The 18,535-nt window shown below is 40.5% G+C and overlaps 1 protein-coding gene across 3 annotated transcripts in view; it reads right to left on the bottom strand.

The window, feature by feature from the left end:
- The window catches only part of CCNI (cyclin I), a 38,754-nt gene extending 21,047 nt beyond the window's left edge, over positions 1–17,707 (bottom strand). For 2 of the 3 annotated variants that reach the window (XM_006059938.4, XM_044945746.2), the window contains exons 1-2: positions 17,214–17,707; positions 10,574–10,730 (exon numbers count right to left, since the gene is read on the bottom strand). In XM_006059938.4, the coding sequence (XP_006060000.1) occupies positions 10,574–10,687 (114 nt within the window). In that variant the 5' untranslated portion in view covers positions 10,688–10,730; positions 17,214–17,707. The remainder of the gene's footprint in view (positions 1–10,573; positions 10,731–17,213) is intronic. The other variant, XM_044945745.2, reaches the window with a different exon arrangement.
- Positions 17,708–18,535: the final 828 nt, after the last annotated feature.

Below are 18,535 nucleotides of genomic sequence, written 5' to 3'. Positions count from 1 at the left end.
GATCTTGGTCTTTGCATTATCAGAAAAGGACTTGATACACAAACAGAGAGGAAGGAAGACAGATGAGAAGATGAAAATGTTCACTAAAGAAATGAAATCTATAAAAAATCCAAAAGGGAAATTTTAGAACTGAGACATGTAACAACTCAAATTAAGAACCTAATATGAAATCTAACAACAAACTCAGTAAGAGTAGACAGTGATGCTTTATAGTGCTAAATGAATTAAAAAAGAAGAAAACATTTCTCTTGAGATAAAGCATCTATATCTCAAGATAAAGAACAGAAAACTATACAAAAAAAGTAGAAATAATGGAAAAAGAGCAAAACTTAAAAAAAAAAAAAGAATGTACAATAGGGAAAAATCAACAGAACTGAAAGACTGACAGACCTATAAAGAGTGATCAAGAAAAACTACATGCTAACTAAGAAATAAAAAAGGGAATGTTAAAGAGAGAATACTTTGAGTAACTTTATACAAATAATTTGAAACTTTAGATGAAATGAATTCCTTAAAAAACACAATTCACCAAAACTGAGACAACATTTAAATGAAGACCTGATTAGCCTCATACTTACCAAAGATATTAATTAGTAAATGTTTTACCCACAAATAAATCTCTAGGCCCCAGGGGCTTTGAAGTGAAACCATCCAACATTTAAGAAAGAAATAGTATCAATTTAAACAAATTGAGAGCACTGGGGGAAAAAAAGCAGGAATAATTCCCAACTCATTTTACAAAGCCAGCATAACTTTATCATGAAAATCTAATAAAGGCATTACAAACCAACCTTACCCATGACCTTAGATGGAAGATTCCTAGCCAAAATGTTAATAAAATCCAATGATGTATAAAAAGTCAACACTTATTCATAAAAATAACTCCAAGCAAACTAAGGCAGAGAAAGGAATTTCTTAATCTGATAAAGATTAAAAAATATATAGCAACTAGTAGAGTTAATGGTAAAACATTGAAAGCTTTCTCCTCAAATGGAGACTTCAGCAGTATTCTGGAAACCCTAGCTAATTCTGAAAAACAGGAAAAAAAAGAAAGTTGTAAGGACTGGAAAGAACGAAATAAAACCACAATTATTCACATTTGACATGACAGAGTATATTACACAGAAAATCCTAGAGACTCTGCAAACTACTAAGTTAGTTAATTTAGTATGGTCTATATAAAAATCCACCAGCATACAGAAGCAAGCACATAAAAAATTTAAAATGATATCATTTGTAATTGCCTCAACAAGTCTCAAATACCCAGGAATAAACCTAAATTATCAAACATTATTAAAAGAAACTGAAGACCATCTTTAAAGAAAAATGGAGAAATACTCTATGTTCATGGATTAGAAGACTCATAAACATGTTCATTCTTCCCCAAATCAATCTACAGATTCAGTAAAACCAAAACTCCACAATTTTTTTGTTTTTTTGAAAACTGGTAAGTGTATTAAAAGTATTGATACATACAGAAGAGCAAAGGGCTTAAAACAGCCAAGACAACTGTTAAGGAAAAAAAAAAAAGTATATGCCACCAAAGACATTATTATGCTACAATAACTGAGGCAGTGTGGTATTTAAGAGAAGTGAACAGATCAATGAAGAGAGGCAAGAAACTGACCCACAGATGTATTTACTCATATACAGCAGTCACGTCATTAATAACAAAAATACATTATGGGGCAGTGGCACAAACTGTATTTCTAATCAATAGTACTGGTTTTCTAAATGGAGAAAAATTATTTTTGACTCCTACTTCACATCATATCACAAAGGGAAAAAAAAAATTTATTACTTCGGGTGAGGCAAACATTTCTTTAAAAGGACTAAGCAAAAAGGAAAAAATTTCTGATATTTGGTCATTAAAAATTAAGATCTTCTATTTATCAAAAGTCAACATATACAGAGCTGAAGATATGTATAATACACAGAGCCTGCAAAACAAAAAACTTCTAACAATTTAAAAAGGAAATCAACAGAATCCAGGTGAAAGATGTGAACACACATTTCACCAAAAAAGATAGTCAATGGCCAATTAGCACATGAAAAGCTGAATTTCATTAGCTACCCAGAAAATGCAAATTAAAACCCAATGTGACACTATAACACAATCACGAGAGAATAACTAAAATGAAAAAGACAGACAATATCAAGGTTCACAAGGATGCAGGGCAACCTGGGACTTTCATACTCTGCTGTAAGAGTAAAAAGAAAAAAAAATGCGGTGTAAAAGTGGTGTAACAACTGGGGTAAGTAATACAATTGGTGGTATCTGCTAAACCTGAGAACACACATATTCTAGGTTCTAGCATTTCCACTTCTAAGAATATACTCAACAGTAATGTACAAGCATGTTCACCAAAAGACATACACAAAAAGACTCTGATGATCATCAATAGAAGAATGGATAAATGAATCCCTATGATGAGATCTTACACCAAAAAAAATAAAATAAATAATAATGCTAAGCAAAGCAGCCCAGGACATATTTTATTATTCCATATATAAATATAATTCAAAACAAAGAAAGACTAATCTCTGATATATATAGGCTAATGTTTCTTTGTGGGGAAAAGATAGATGATGGTAAATGTAAGACATAAGAAGAGCTTCTGAAGGTGCTGGTAATGTGGCTAGTGTCATTCTGTGAAAATTTATGAGTTGTACACTCTATGATCTATATATACTTTAAGAAACTGTTTACTTAAGGAAAAGAAAAAAACCAACCTAGGGGCAAAACAGATGTATTTATTTACCAAATCTACAGATGGTTCAAAAATGACAAAGTTAATATATTAGAGCCAGACATCCTGCAATGTGAAGTCAAGTGGGCCTTAGGAAGCATCACTACAAACAAAGCTAGTGGAGGTGATGGAATTCCAGTTGAGCTATTTCAAATCCTCAAAAATGATGCTGTGAAAGTGCTGCACTCAATATGCCAGTAAATTTGGAAAACTGTGGCCACAGGACTGGAAAAGGTCAGTTTTCATTCCAATCCCTAAGAAAGGCAATGCTAAAGAATGCTCAAGCTACTGCACAATTGCACTCATCTCACACGCTAGCAAAGTAATGCTCAAAATTCTCCAAGCCAGGATATAACAATACGTGAACCGTAAACTTCCAGATAGTCAAGCTGGTTTTAGAAAAGGCAGAGGAACCAGAGATCAAATTGCCAACATCTGCTGGATCATCGAAAAAGCACGAGTTCCAGAAAAACATCTATTTCTGCTTTACTGACTATGCCAAAGCCTTTGACTGTTATTGTGGATCACAATAAACTGTGGAAAATTCTGAAAGAGATGGGAATACCAGACCACCTGACCTGCCTCTTGAGAAACCTATATGCAGGTAAGGGAGCAACAGTTAGAACTGGACATGGAACAACAGACTGGTTCCAAATAGGAAAAGGGGTATGTCAAGGCTGTTTATTGTCACCATGCTTATTTAACTTACATGCAGAGTATATCATGAGAAACGCTGGGCTGGAGGAAGCACAAGCTGGAATTAAGACTGCGGGAGAAATATCAATAACCTCAGATATGCAGATGACACCACCCTTATGGCAGAAAATGAAGAACTAAAGAGCCTCTTGATGAAAGTGAAAGAGGAGAGTGAAAAAGCTGGCTTAAAGCTCAACATTCAGAAACAAAGATCATGGCATCTGGTCCTATCACTTCATGGCAAATGGAGAAACAGTGGAAATAGTGGCAGACTTTATTTTTTGGGGCTCCAAAATCACTGCAGATGGTGATTGCAGCCATGAAATTAAAAGACGCTTACTCCTTGGAAAAAAAATTATGACCAACCTAGACAGCATATTCAAAAGCAGAGACATGACTTTGCCAACAAAAGTCCATCTCCATCTAGTCAAGGCTATGGGTTTTTTAGTAGTCATGTATGGATGTGAGAGTTGGACTATAAAGAAAGCTGAGCACCGAAGAATTGATGCTTTTGAACTGTGGTGTTGGAGAAGACTCTTGAGAGTCCTTTGGACTGTAAGGAGATCCAACCAGTCCATCGTAAAGGAAATCAGTCCTGAATGTGCATTGGAAGGACTGATGTTGAAGCTGAAACTCCAATACTTTGGCCACCTGATGCGAAGAGCTGACTCATTTGAAAAGACTGATGCTGGGAAAGATTGAGGGCAGGAGGAGAAGGGGATGACAGAGGATGAGATGGTTGGATGGCATCACCAACACAACAGATATGAGTTTGAGTAAACTCGAGTTGGTGATGGACAAGGAGGCCTGGCATACTGCAGTTCATGGGGTCGCAAAGAGTCGGACACGACTGAGCGATTGAACTGAACTGAATATATTAGATGATGATGATGTTTAGTCACTAAGTCGTGTCCGACTCTTTGTGACCCCTAGGACTGTAGCCCACCAGGCTCCTCTGTCCATGAGATTTCCCAGGCAAGAATACTGGAGTGGGTTGCCATTTCCTTCTCCAGGGATCCACACTGCAGGTGGATTCTTTACTTCTGAGCCACCAGAGAAGCTCCAATATATTAGGTAATAATTTTAAAGCTAGAAAAATGGGCCAGCATCAATTTATCAACAGATAAATGTCAACAATTTAAAATTTTAAGAAACAGTGCATCTAAGTTAAAAATTTAAAAAGTACATCTAGGATAAGGGAAATTCTACTTAAAAGCAGAGAAACAAAACAGAAAGGTTTTAAAAACAAGTTCAGTATAATAAGCCAACAACAAGACATTACTGCCAAAACAATTTTTTTTTTTTAATTTAGGGCTATACTAATGAAATTATCAAGCCAAGATAAAGTGAGGTAATAGTTTCATTCTACTGCTTATTAATGAGCACAACTCAAATATCATGATTTAAGAAACATGGTAAAAAGAGTGTATGCAGAGGGGAAAAAAGTAGATGGTAAAAAGGGGAAACCTTGTCAAGTGAAAAATGGTTCAAGAACAAAGGATATATAATTGGAAGAGAGGACTTTTCAAGCTTAAAAGGATTATAAGTAGACAAAAGAGAACAAACTTATCCTGTACTGCTTCAGTGTACAGAATTAGAACCAACAGGTAGCCAACTGTAAGAAGCAGTTTTCAGATTCAATTCATGAAAAAATCTCCAATAACTGGTAGAGCTTTTCTACGGTGGAATAGACAAAGTAGAGGATCATTTATCACAGATGTCAAAAAACTTTTTTTATTATGTGATTAGACCGAATCAATATTTCCCAGACCTAACACATATTAACAAAGTGAAGTTAAAGCTGCTCAGTCATGTCCAACTCTTTGCAACCCCACGGGGTATACAGTCCATGGAATTCTCCAGGCCAGAATACTGGAGTGGACAGCCTTTCCCTTCTCCAGGGGATCTTCCCAACCTAGGGATTGAATCCAGTCTCCCACATTGCAGGCGGATTCTTTACCAGCTGAGCCACAAGGGAAGCCCAAGAATACTGGAGTGGGTAGCCTATCCCTTCTCCAGTGGATCTTCCCTACCGAGGAATCAAACTGGGGTCTCCTGGCAGGCGGATTCTTTACCAACTGAGCTATAACAAAACTATGATGTTTTTTACAATACAAATTCCCATAGTTGCTACCCAAGTCCAGTAGGTCTGGAAGAGGAATCTGCAGGACACCTCCTGGTGATTCTCATACACCGAGGAGCCCAGTGATTCAAGATCCTACATTTGGAAACACAAAATTAGATGGCCTTTAAGGATCCTTAGATTTTCAAAATTCTAATGAAAATCATCTTTATATAAACAGTCTGAGGCAGATTTATCTTTGTATCTATTAAAAAAAGTATGTCTGAAAGTACATGTCACTTTAACCAGTCTTCAGTTTTTTCCCCTGAATTTGTAACAAAATTGTTGTGTACTTGAAAGTACTATTAATATATAAAATAACTTCTCTGGCCTGAATGAATTATAAAAAGATGATAATAAACATTCATTTAACAAACATTTACTGTGTGCCAATTATATGCCAGTAAACTAAAGTCATCGAAAAAGCAAGAGAGTTTCAGAAAAACATCTATTTCTGCTTTATTGACTATGCCAAAGCCTTTGACTGTGTGGATCACAATAAACTGTGGAAAATTCTTCAAGAGATAGGAATGCCAGATCACCTGATCTGCCTCTTGAGAAACCTGTATGCAGGTCAGGAAGCAACAGTTAGAACTGGACATGGAACAACAGACCGGTTCCAAATAGGAAAAGGAGTACGTCAAGGCTGTATATTGTCACCCCGCTTATTTAACTTATACGCAGAGTACATCATGAGAAACGCTGGACTGGAAGAAGCACAAGCTGGAATCAAGATTGCGGGAGAAATATCAATAACCTCAGATATGCAGATGACCCCAGCCTTATGGCAGAAAGTGAGGAAGAACTAAAAAGCCTCTTGATGAAAGTGAAAGAGGAGAGTGAAAAAGCTGGCTTAAAGCTCAACATTCAGAAAATGAAGATCATGCCATCTGGTCCCATCACTTCATGGCAAATAGATGGGGAAACAGTGGAAACAGTGTCAGACTATTTTTTTGGGCTCCGAAATCATGGAAGATGGTGACTGCAGCCATGAAATTAAAAGACACTTACTCCTTGGAACGAAAGTTATGACCAACCTAGATAGCATATTCAAAAGCAGAGACATTACTTTGCCAACAAAGGTCTGTCTAGTCAAGGCTATGGTTTTTCCAGTGGTCATGTACGATGTGAGAGAGTGAAGAAACCTCAGCGCCAAAGAATTGATGGTTTTGAACTGTGGTGTTGGAGAAGACTTTTGAGAGTCCCTTGGACTGCAAGGAGATCCAACCAGTCCCTCTAAAGGAGATCGGTCCTGGGTGTTCTTTGGAAGGAATGATGCTAAAGCTGAAAGTCCAGTACTTTGGCCACCTCATGCGAAGAGTTGATTCATTGGAGAAGACTCTGATGCTGGGAGGGATTGGCGGCAGGACGAGAAGGGACGAACAGAGGATGAGATGGCTGGATGGCATCACTGACTCCATGGACGTGAGTTTGAGTGAACTCTGGGAGTTGGTGATGGACAGGGAGGCCTGGCGTGCTGCGATTCATGGGGTTGCAAAGAGTCGGACATGACTGAGCAACTGAACTGAAACTAAAGTCAAATCATCAGGAAATTATAATAGTGTGTGCTATCATATGTGAAGAACAGAGTGTTGTAGAAGCAAACTGAAGGGAAGTGATAGATGTGTAATATATTCTTGCGTGACCACTCTACTCTGTCCTAAACTGCAAGACAGGAGATGAAAATTTTAAGAAAATGACCTTGTAGTAGTGTTTAGGTGAAAGTAGAGGTGGGGAGAAGAAAACTAGAGGAGAAAAAGCTTAAAAATATTTTATTTTTCCGCTTTAACCAGCACCAAAAAAAAAAAAAAAAAGCCCCAAAATAAAAAAATTGGTTTAGAGACAAGACTATTTCTCTTATGCAAAGAGTGAAAAAGGAGGGAAATCACAGTTAGAAGAAATTGTGAAAAGGGAAGTAGAAAACCAGTCCCTGAGAGCTGCAGAAGAAAATAAAAGAATTAGAACAGGTAAGTGGCCTTGAGGTTCTTCTGTCAAGCGGCTCAGCCCCTATAGCTCTTCACTCCCATCTCTATCTTATTTCCTATCACCCTCAGACTAAGCCCACATACATTTTACAGGAACTAAGTAGGGCTTCTGGGATTCCCTGGTAGCTCAGATGGTGAAGAATCTGCCTGCAAGGCTGGAAACCCAGGTTCAATTTCTGGATTGGAATATCCCCTGGAGAAGGGAATGGCAACCCACTCCGGCATTCTTGCCTAGAGATTCTGTGGATTGAGGGGCCCTGGAGGGCTACAGTCCATGGAATCACAAAGAGTCAGACACGACTGAGTGACTAACACTAAGTAGGGCTTCTACTTGGCATTACCAAAGGCAAAACCTTAAACAGATCCGTCTTAGAAGTTCTGATCCTGTTCTGTTCTCTGGTATTACACCTTAATAATATCTGTTAAAATATCTATAAAAATAGGTCAGAATAAGTGACAATATAGCAATATACTATCATCTTGATAGAAATCACCTTCAAAGACCATGTTATAAAAGTTTATCATGCATGCTGGTTGCATGATGACTTGAGATAATAGGAGAAAAAAATGGTTCTAAAAGCAGATGTAATAAAGCTTTGAGGCTTATTAGAATGTCAGAACATAAGAGCAGAAATTTCTGTTTTTCTCACAGTTGTATCCCCAATGCTAGAACAGTGCTCAGAACATCACACTTAAACATTTACTGAATGACTGAATCACACAAGCATACAAAAATAAAAAGTATAATGGGAAGAAAACTGCCTCAGGTTCAAAATTATAACTCTACTACTTACTATTTGAAATCCTGAGCAATTTGGGACTACTGCCTTTTTCAAAGGATCAAGTGTGTGCAATCTTATGGGCTCTATAAGGGAAGCCCTCAGAGGATCAAGTGAGATATTAAATGTATTTGATGACACATGCAAATGCTCCTAGTATAAAAGGCTTTCAGATTAACTAATTTTCCAATTCCCTAAACGACAATTAGGTAACACTAATATTTCTTCAGCTTGTGGGAAAGAAGATAAAAGTAGGCTGGAATTAGAAAAAGCACATAGACATCAATAACCTATGGTGCGGTGGTTTAGCACTACGTCATGTCCGACTCTTATGACCCCATGGACCGCAACCCACTAGGCTGCTCTGTCCACGGAATTCTCCAGGCAAGAATACTGGAGTGGGTTGCCATTTCCTATTCCAGGGGATAGGAATTCTTCCCAACCCAGGGATCGAACCCAAGTCTCCTGCATTGCAGGGGGGATTCTTCACTGTTAAGCTACCAGGGAAGCTTAGATACTGTCATTTGCTTACACATACTGAAAATTTATTCGCCATATTCTTTATCCCAAGCACAAAGCTAGGTACCAGGGATAAACGATGTGTTCAGTTCAGTTCAGTTCAGTTGCTCAGTCCGACCCTTTGCGACCCCATGAATCGCAGCACGCCAGGTCTCTCTGTCCATCACCAAATCCCAGAGTTCACTCAGACTCACGTCCATCGAGTCAGTGATGCCATCCAGCCATCTCATCCTCTGTCGTCCCCTTCTCCTCCTGCCCCCAATCCCTCCCAGCATCAGAGTCTTCTTCAATGAATCAGCTCTTCGCATGAGGTGGCCAAAGTACTGGAGTTTCAGCCTTAGCATCATTCCTTCCAAAGAAATCCCAGGGCTGATCTCCTTCAGAATGGACTGGTTGGATCTCCTTGCAGTCCAAAGGACTCTCAAGAGTCTTCTCCAACACCACAGTTCAAAAGCATCAATTCTTCAGCGCTCAGCCTTCTTCAGTGTCCAACTCTCACATCCATACATGACCACTGGAAAAACCATACCCTTGACTAGACGGACCTTTGTTGGCAAAGTAATGTCTCTGCTTTTGAATATGCTATCTAGGTTAGACATAACTTTCTTTCCAAGGAGTAAGCGTCTTTTAATTTCATGGCTGTAGTCATCATCTGCAGTGATTTTGGAGCCCCAAAAAATAAACTCTGACACTGTTTCCACTGTTTCCCCATCTATTTGCCATGAAGTGATGGGACCAGATGCCATGATCTTCGTTTTCTGAATGTTGAGCTTTAAGCCAAGTTTTTCACTCTCATGTTATACCAGTAAATTTTGGAGAGTAGACATATTCACAGCTATTTGTTAAAAAAAAAAAAAACAAAACTCTAATTATATGAAATTTCTAAGAGAAAAGGCATATCTTCGGTTCAGTCACTCAGTCGTGTCCAACTCTTTGCAACCCCATGAATCACAGCACACCAGGACTCCCTGTCCATCACCAACTCCCGGAGTTCACCAAAACTCATGTCCATCAAGTCGGTGATGCCATCCAGCCATCTCATCCTCTGTCATCCCCTTCTCCTCCTGCCCCCAATCCCTCCCAGCATCAGGGTCTTTTCCAATGAGTCAACCCTTCGCATGAGGTGGCCAAGATATTGGAGTTTCAGCTTCAGCATTAGTCCTTCCAATGAACACGCAGGACTGATCTCCTTTAGGATGGACTGGTTGGATCTCCTTGCAGTCCAAGGGATTCTCAAGAATCTTCTCCAACACCACAGTTCAAAAGTATCAATTCTTCGGTGCTCAGCAAAAGGCATATAGCCAACAGTAATTAAGAGGTAAGCTGGTGATTATCTTTCTAGAAGTTTTCAACACTGACACGACCTTAGTAGGTTATGTAATTCTCTACTAATATTTATGAAGGAAAAAGTTTTTGATCACTAAAGATAAGGATGTGATTATGTTCAGCCTCTAAGGTGAGCTATGTACGTAGAAATAAAGAAGGCCTCCTACTCTAAGTATTGTGCTACAAGGAAAGGGAAGGGACATACTTATCTTCCTAAAGGTGCAACCCAGATAAAACAAAAAAGCAAACAGTTCATTTTTTCTCATATAAAGAATATCTTTATGTATTATATACATATTTATATACGTATTTCTCCAATTCAGTGTCAAGATATTGTTACATATAATAGTAGTAATAAAAGCCACCTATCTAGAGTGGAGAGAGAGAAATCTTTACCTGATTTGTAGGTATTTTCGGCACATTCACTTTCCACATCTGGGCTTCCCTAGAGATTGCCTTTTCCAATAGGAAAGACAATCTCTGGTTTTCCAAAGGCCCTGGAAACTTCATGATATCCTATGGATCTGCCTGCCACCCAGCTTGATGTAGCTACCTATAAAAGCAAATATAAAAAATGTTCTATATTTAATTACACATATATAGTAAGTGTAGCATTGTATAAATATGTTGGTACATATTAAGCAATTCATAAAATAAAAATGTTATGAGGCAATATAGGATTTTACAACTCTTTAAAATACCATATATTAAAATGTTTACAATAATCATCAGTTATCTAAAACATTCTCCCTTTAAATCTGAAGTTCAGTTATAAAGAGACAAAAACATGACCATATAATTGACAGAATCTTTGGACTTTGATCAAAACATCAATGTGTCAAAACTAAGTCATAGGCTTTTTAAACTAGAAATTTTTAGAACTAGTTGTCCCAAATATTCCTGTTTAAAATCTAATCAGATAAGGGCTAAGCAGTCTCTTCATTTAAAAAAAAAACAAAACAACAAAAAAAACCATTTCCACTGAGTATGAAACTATCCCCTTAAGTATGAAACCATCCTGAACTGTGCTTCCCAATAGAGCATCCACTAGCTACACAAGTAGCTATTAAAATCAGAACTGAATAAAGTTAAAATTCCTCAGTCACACTAGCCATATTTCAAGTACTAAACAGCTACATGTGGACAGTGAATACTGCACTGGACAGTACGGCAAAGGAACATTTCTATCAAGGCAGTAATTTCTACTTGACAATGCCAATCTAGAAAGCCCAACAGTAAGGTAACTGGCACTAGTGGTAAAGAATCCACCTGCCAATGCAGGAGACATAGAGATGTGGGTTTGATCCGTGGGTTCGGAAGATCCCCTGGAGGAGGAAATGGCAACCCACTCCAGTATTCTTGCCTGGAGAATCCCATGGACAGAGGGGCCCGGCAGGCCCCAGTCCACAGGGCTGCAAAGAGTCGGTCACAGCTGAAGTGACTTAGCATGCAAGGTAACTGGCACTCTAAAATGAGCAAGTCTAAAAAGCAAAGTCTAGATCAGCGCAAAGCATCTGAGAGTCTGAGAGATGTTTCTACATTAAAGTTAAAAAAAAAAAGGAAACCACAGAGATTTAACTGTATGTAGAAAACTGGAGACACTGTGGAAGGATGTGAAAAAAACGTAATTAGATTTGATGAAAGTTAACTGCCAAAGAATTGATGCTTTCGAATTATGGTGCCAGAGAAGACTCTTGAGAGTCCCCTGGACAGCAAAGAGACTAAACCAGTCAATCCTAAAGAAAATCAACCCTGAACATTCATTGGAAGGACTGATACTGAATCTCCAATACTTTGGCCACCTGATGTGAAGAGCCAACTCACTGCAAGAGACCCTGATGCTGGGAAAGACTGAGGCCAGGAGGAGAAGGGGGCAGGGGCAACAAAGGATGAAATGGTTGGATGGCATCACCAACTCAATGGACATGTATGTGCATGCATGCTCAGATTCTGCAACCCTATGGACTGTAGCCAGCCAGGTTCCTCTGACCATAGGATTCTCCAGGCAAGAATTCTGGAGTGGGTTCCCATTTCCTATTCCAAGGGATCTTTCTGACCCAGGGATAGACCTGCATCTCTGGAGTCTCCTGCACTGGCAGATAGATTTTTGGGGCAAACTCCCACTGATAGTGAAGGACAGGGAAGACTAGCATGCTGCAGTCCATGGGGCTGCAAAAAGTTGGACACAACTTAGTGACTGAACAACAACAAAGCAACTAAAAAAGGTTATTAAATTCAGAAAAAGAGATTATGCAAGAAAGTAAATATAAGAAAATATAATAAGAAAAGCTATGAAAACCTGGACAGCATATTAAAAAGCAGAGACATTACTTTGCCAACAAAGGTCCGTATAGTCAAAGCTATGGTTTTTCCAGTAGTTATATATGGATGTGAGAGATGGACCATAAAGAAAGCTGAAAGTCAAAGAATTGATGCTTTTGAACTGTGGTGTTGGAGAAGACTCTTGAGAGTCCCATGGACTACAAGATCAAACCAGTCAATCCTAAAAGAAATCAGTTCTGAGGACTATGTTGAAGCCGAAGTTCCAATACTTCAGCCACCTGATGTGAAGAGCTGACTCATTAGAAAAGACCCTGATGCTGGGAAAGATTAAAGGCAGGAGCAGAAGAGGATGAAAGAGGATGAGATGGTTGGATGGCATCAATGACGACTCAATGGACATGAGTTTGAGCAAGCTCCAGAAATTGGTGATCAACAGGGAAGCCTGGCGTGCTACAGTACATGGGGTCGTAAAGTCAGACACGAGTGAGCAACTGAACTGAACTGAAATATAATAATATACCACAATATTTACAAAGCAATAATAATGAAAATACTGAATAGAGATTTCAACACAAACACTGTGATAAAACTACACTGGTAGGATGAGGGAGCTAGAAGGCAGAATGAGAGCCTCATCTTTATATTTCAGAAGAAAACATAAATAATATCTAAAACTCAAACATCAAAAAACAGCAGTAGTTATTTGAAAGTACGATTTTTAAATAACAAGAGAAAAAGCTAAGAGTGGTTAACCTCTACGGAATGAGAAAACCTCTAGGAAATGAGGAGAGAAGAGAGTGGGGAAGTCAAGCAGCAGGGGAATGCTGTTTTTCATTGAAGACCTTGAATAACTATTCCATTTTATCAACTACATACCTGTATTACCTATTTGCTTCAGATAGTTTTAACACACAAAGTCCCTAATTTTTTATAAAAATTAAAATCTGAAAAAACAAAATATACAAGCCTAATCTTCAATTTCTGTGTTCCCTCTGCCCCAACTCTAGCTAATATCCTCTTCCCTATGAATCACCCCACATATTTCACTAACTTACTGCTTAACCTACTGCAAACTGCCTCTGGTTAACAGGACAGTGATTTTCTTTTTGCTTCTTTAAACTTCTGGGTTTTTTGCAAATTTTTTATACCAAGCATGAAGCGCTTTTTTAAGAAACAAGTTAAGTAACTTAGTGGAAAATAAAAACTATCCTGAAAGATCCATCTAAAAGGTAATTTCTTCCAAGAACTATCTTCCCTATAAATTCCTTTGTATTCATATCCATCAATATCATGTTTTCGTAACCCACTGGGCCCACAGCAGTGTCCTGATGAAACAGAAATAGAATCAAAGGCTCATTTCAGCCCTTGGGGCCAAAACCAAAAAACTATAACCAAAGTCTGATCTCTTTCAAAGATCAAGCCTTCAAATGTTTGAAGGCTGTTATCGTGCTCATCAGTTCATCCTCTGCAGAAATGAAAAACTATTCAAGAGTTCCTCATGTGACATGATTTTAGCTCTTCAAAATTAGCACCAATTTAATTATTAATGCCCTCTAAGATCATTAGCTACTTTTTTTAAAGAAACTATTGAATTATCGAGACAAAATTTATGCTCAGCTAAAACTCTAAGACTTTCTAAGGTACACTCTTAGGCAAACTTCTCTATCTCCCTGCCTCATTGTGCGGGGGGCTTTTGGTGCCTTTTTTGGGGTTGGGGGAGGACATTACATCTTTGTTCAGGACTTCAAATGCATTCTTTCTTTAAACAAAGTCATCTTGTCAAATTCCATTTACTGTTATACTCTGCTGAGATGTTCTGAGATTCCAATTTTGTTGCCTTGGTACTTTTCTCAAATTCTCCACAATCTGAGATAAACAGACTCACAATAATTTCATTTAAAGTAAACATAAATATCAACCTCAGAAACACCAGTGTAAACTAGATAATCACCTGTCAAGAGGTTATTTAGAAGAAATACCTATACTGGATACAGACTGAACTCTTTAGGTTCTAAGACTTCTTCTAAACCTAATTTTAATCAGTAATTAATTAACTCTTGTCAAAACTTATTTCATTCCTTTAGGTACTCTCACCAGGGTGGCTCACTAGGATCTGCCAGCTTTCTAAAATTAGTAAGACAAAAATAAAATAAAATTAGTAAGACAAACTAAAGAAACCCCATGCCCAAATAGCTTCACTGATGAATTCTACCAAACATTTACAGAAACATTAAGACAAATTCTTCATAAACTCTTCCAAAAAATAAAGAGGAGGAATCCTTCTCAACTCATTTTATAAGGCCAGTTATGATCCTGCTACCAAAACCAAAGACTACAGTAGGAAAACTGTAGGCCAATATATATCTCTTTTAAATACAGAGGCAGAATTCATCAACAAAATACTAGCAATCTGTATTTGAAAACATAAAAAGTGGATTACACACCATAACCAAGTGGGATTTAGCCCAGGAATGCAAAGTTGGTTTAATATTCAGAAATCAATGTAACACGCCACGAAGTGAAGTGAAAGTCGCTCAGTCCTGTCCGACTCTTTGCAACCCCATGGACTATACAGTCCATGAATTCTGCCACTGGAGTGGGCTGCCTTTCCATTCTTCAGGGGATATTCCCAACCCAGGGATTGAACCCAGGTCTCCTGTGTTGCAGGTGGATTCTTTACCAGCTGAGCCACAAGGGAAGCCCTACACCATATCAACAGAAAAAACAAACAAAACAAAACACAACAGGGAAACATAACAAAGATGTCATATTTCCTTAAACTTCAAAAAAATGGGATATAAATAATACAAGCATGGAGAACATCCGTGGGGATGTTCCAGATTTTCCAACCTACAGAAAAGTGAAACTGCAGTATCTGATCTGGCTACTGCAGATCAGATATAAACTCAATATCTGGATCCTGTAGAGAGAGGGTCACTTTTGGGTCAACTGATATAATGAGAATTCCGACAGATATGACAAAAGTAAAAGTATCAATGTTAAGTTTGCTGAAGTGGATAACTTTACTGTGTAACTGATTATCTGTAGGATGGTCTCTCCTATTAACCTTGATGGCAAACACTCTCCCGAGTTCAGCACTGTGCTAAATAAATAATAATAATAGTTTACACTTATTAAGTGCTTAGCTAAAAAATAGTAAGTGCTTATCACTTGGCCAGGTATTGTTCAAAATACTGCCATATTAACTCCTCAAACTCAAAGAACGGTATTAGTTTGGTGGTGGGGGTTTAGTCACCAAGTTGTGTCCAACTCTTTCAACTCCATGGGCTTGATGTTCTCCAAGGGATGTTCCGGACCCAGGGATCAAACCCAGGTCTCCTGCAGTGCAGGCAGACCCTTTACGGACTGAGCTACCAGGGAAGCACATTATTAAGTTTGTATTTTTATTAAGCCTCTTTTAAAGACGAAGAAACATGTACAGAAAGGTGAATACTTTTCACCTTTGATGGTGGCATACAATCAGAATAAAACATGTACACATCGTTAAGCTTCCAATCTTAACCAAGAAACATTTGAGAGTTCCATTCTAAACTAGTATGTCACACTGCCATGAAAACTCAATTAACTCAGTTTAACTGCAAACCATCCAAGTGCACCTTCCCCAAACACGCTGATTCTACTAGTCTGCTCTTCATCAGTATTTAGAAACTTCTAGTTCAGAAGCTCGGAATTTCTCATGTCTGGTCCCAGACTAGCAAATCTGAATCCTGTCCATTCTTCCTTGTCTGTTCCCTTCTACTTTGTCTGCCACAAATGACCTGGAAAAGCTAGAAGCAGATAACACTACTTTAATTTTTTCCGAGATACAGACTGTACAGCACAGTCAGACTGCCTAGGATGGAATTCTGGATACCGTGTCCTGGCTGTCATCTAGTAGGAAAAATAAATTTTATGGAGCCTCAGTTTCCCTCATCTGTAAAATGTTTCTGACCCACCTACCCCTGTGAAGATTCAGTAAGTTCCAAACCACTTAGAACCATGCTTGTCCAATAATAAGCCTCAACAAGTGTTACTATTAACATCATGTCACACTGCTGTTGTTCAAACGCTGAGTGGCTCCCACCGACAGAATAAAAGTTGAATACTTTTGACATTCAAAGATCTCCAGTCTGATGCCATCCTACCTCCGGAAAGATACCCTTCCACTACTTTGCTATCTAATTCGCAACTCCTACCCAAACGATCTGCAGTGGAATCACTAGCTCGGCAGAGGGCCTTCCGCCCTCTTCAACTTTTCGGTCTTCTTATCTGCCCTTAGGGTGCAAACTCTAAGCTCAGCTCCTTCGCCAGATCTCCCCACCCACCCAAAACCAAGGGTAACGTTCCTCTCCCCCGCCTTCCCGCAGGTTCTCCCCATCATCTGCCCCCCCACCCCCCCCCGCCCCGTCCCGTCCCGTCCCCGGCACCGCCTGCTTTGCATAGTGAACGATCTTCCCCCGGGCCCCTTGAGGTCTGGGGTTGGGGGTGTGTCCCCTTCTTTGTGTATCCCCCGGGCTCGCGGAGCCTAGAACGCGCACTAGGAGGCGATTTGCTGCAGCTACAAAAAAAGTTACGCGCTGACGGAAAAAAATTGGCCCGAAAGGGAACCCAGCGGAGCTGTTTCCAAACTGGGCAGGTGCCGAGTTGTTGGTGAGAGGGGTAGGGTGGGGGGTGTCCGGCAGATTTCCCAGACGGAGCGCGCGGCGCTGGAGGGGGTCGCGCGCGGGTGGCGGGGACCGTCCCCGCCCCTCACCTTCTCCTCCTCTTCTTCCTCCTCCTCCTCCTCCCCGGCAGAACTGTAGACCTCAAAGTGGTGACGAGGGGTCATCCGGGGGCCCGTTACCACCTCATTTTCCTCTGCGCGCGGCGACGAGACGCGCGGGACCAGGACCGGGCCGACAGAGGAGGGAGAAGAGGGGGAAGCGGGCCGGAGGGCACGGGCGCTGGCGCTCGAGCGGGACGCACGGCTGCAGCCGGTGGGTTGGTCAGCGAATTAGTTCCATGACGCCCCCGGACCTGAGGCCGCCGCCGCCGGTCCCGCTCCTCCAACCGCCGCCGCTTGTGCCCGGGTGGGGAGGGGGTTCCCTCTCGCCATAGGGCGGCGGGGGCCGGGGAGAGGCGGGGGGTGAGACCGGCTCTGCCCCTGCCCAGGGGAAGCGCCTCCAAGGGGAAATGGTGAAAGGGGGGGAAGGGGGAAAAATGAAAAAAAAAAGGAAGGGGAAAGGGGGGAGAAAAATAAGAAAAAAGCGAGACAGAGGCGATGCCGCGTCCGCTCGCGGGGAAGGCTGGGGAGGGAGGGGAAGAGGGAAAGAAGTGCCGGCTTCCTCGGCTCCGCCCTCGCGGACCGATTCCTAGACTCGCTCACTCTCCGTAAACAACCCTGGTCTGGTCTCTCATCCTCCCACTTTTCCCTCTCCGCCGCCTTTTCCGCCCAACGAACGTACTCAGAAGTTCGGCAAAAAGGTGGGATGCTGGCAACGGGCTGGGAAAGTCTTTGGCATTGGGGTAGGAGGAGTGGTAAGGAAAGCTAAAGGTGCGTGGACTCGTTTTTCCGGGGAGCAGCGGAAGGGTTTTCTCTTCGCCGGCACGGTGACGTAAGCGCCTACTCGACTCGCTGGAAAAGGCGTGAGGAGGCAGGAGAGTGCGCTGCGCATGCGCCCAGGGGAAAGAAAGACCAGGCTGAGTGCTCTGGTAGGGGGTGGGGTTTTATCTGGATGCTCTCCTGGCCAAACCTAGGGCTACCTGGTTTTACCAGCCCATCTTTTGTCTTTGGGGCTTGTAAAAGGATCTTTTGGGGAAAAGCCGGCGATCTGTTGTGTAAAAGTCTTGCGTCCTTTGTTGACCTCGCAAAAAGTTCTGTGTTCTCTTCTCATCGTTGACAGAAAAATAGAATTTCAGGGTTTTTTTGTTTTTTGTTTTTTTTTTTTGCTGCCACGTCCTGGGTAGGGAGATTCTCAAGTGTATTAGAGATCGGGGAAATTGCGGGGGGCATATTCTTAAGCACCTTTTCTTTTAAAACAGTAAATTACATTGCTGGCAGCCGGGAACCTACTTGGTAAGGCGCCAAGGAAATTC

Source organism: Bubalus bubalis, chromosome 7, assembly GCF_019923935.1.
Source record: "Bubalus bubalis isolate 160015118507 breed Murrah chromosome 7, NDDB_SH_1, whole genome shotgun sequence".
Classification (NCBI taxonomy): Eukaryota; Metazoa; Chordata; class Mammalia; order Artiodactyla; family Bovidae; genus Bubalus; species Bubalus bubalis.
Note: the sequence above shows the minus strand (reverse complement) of the source record. Positions and strands in the feature narration are given on the sequence as shown.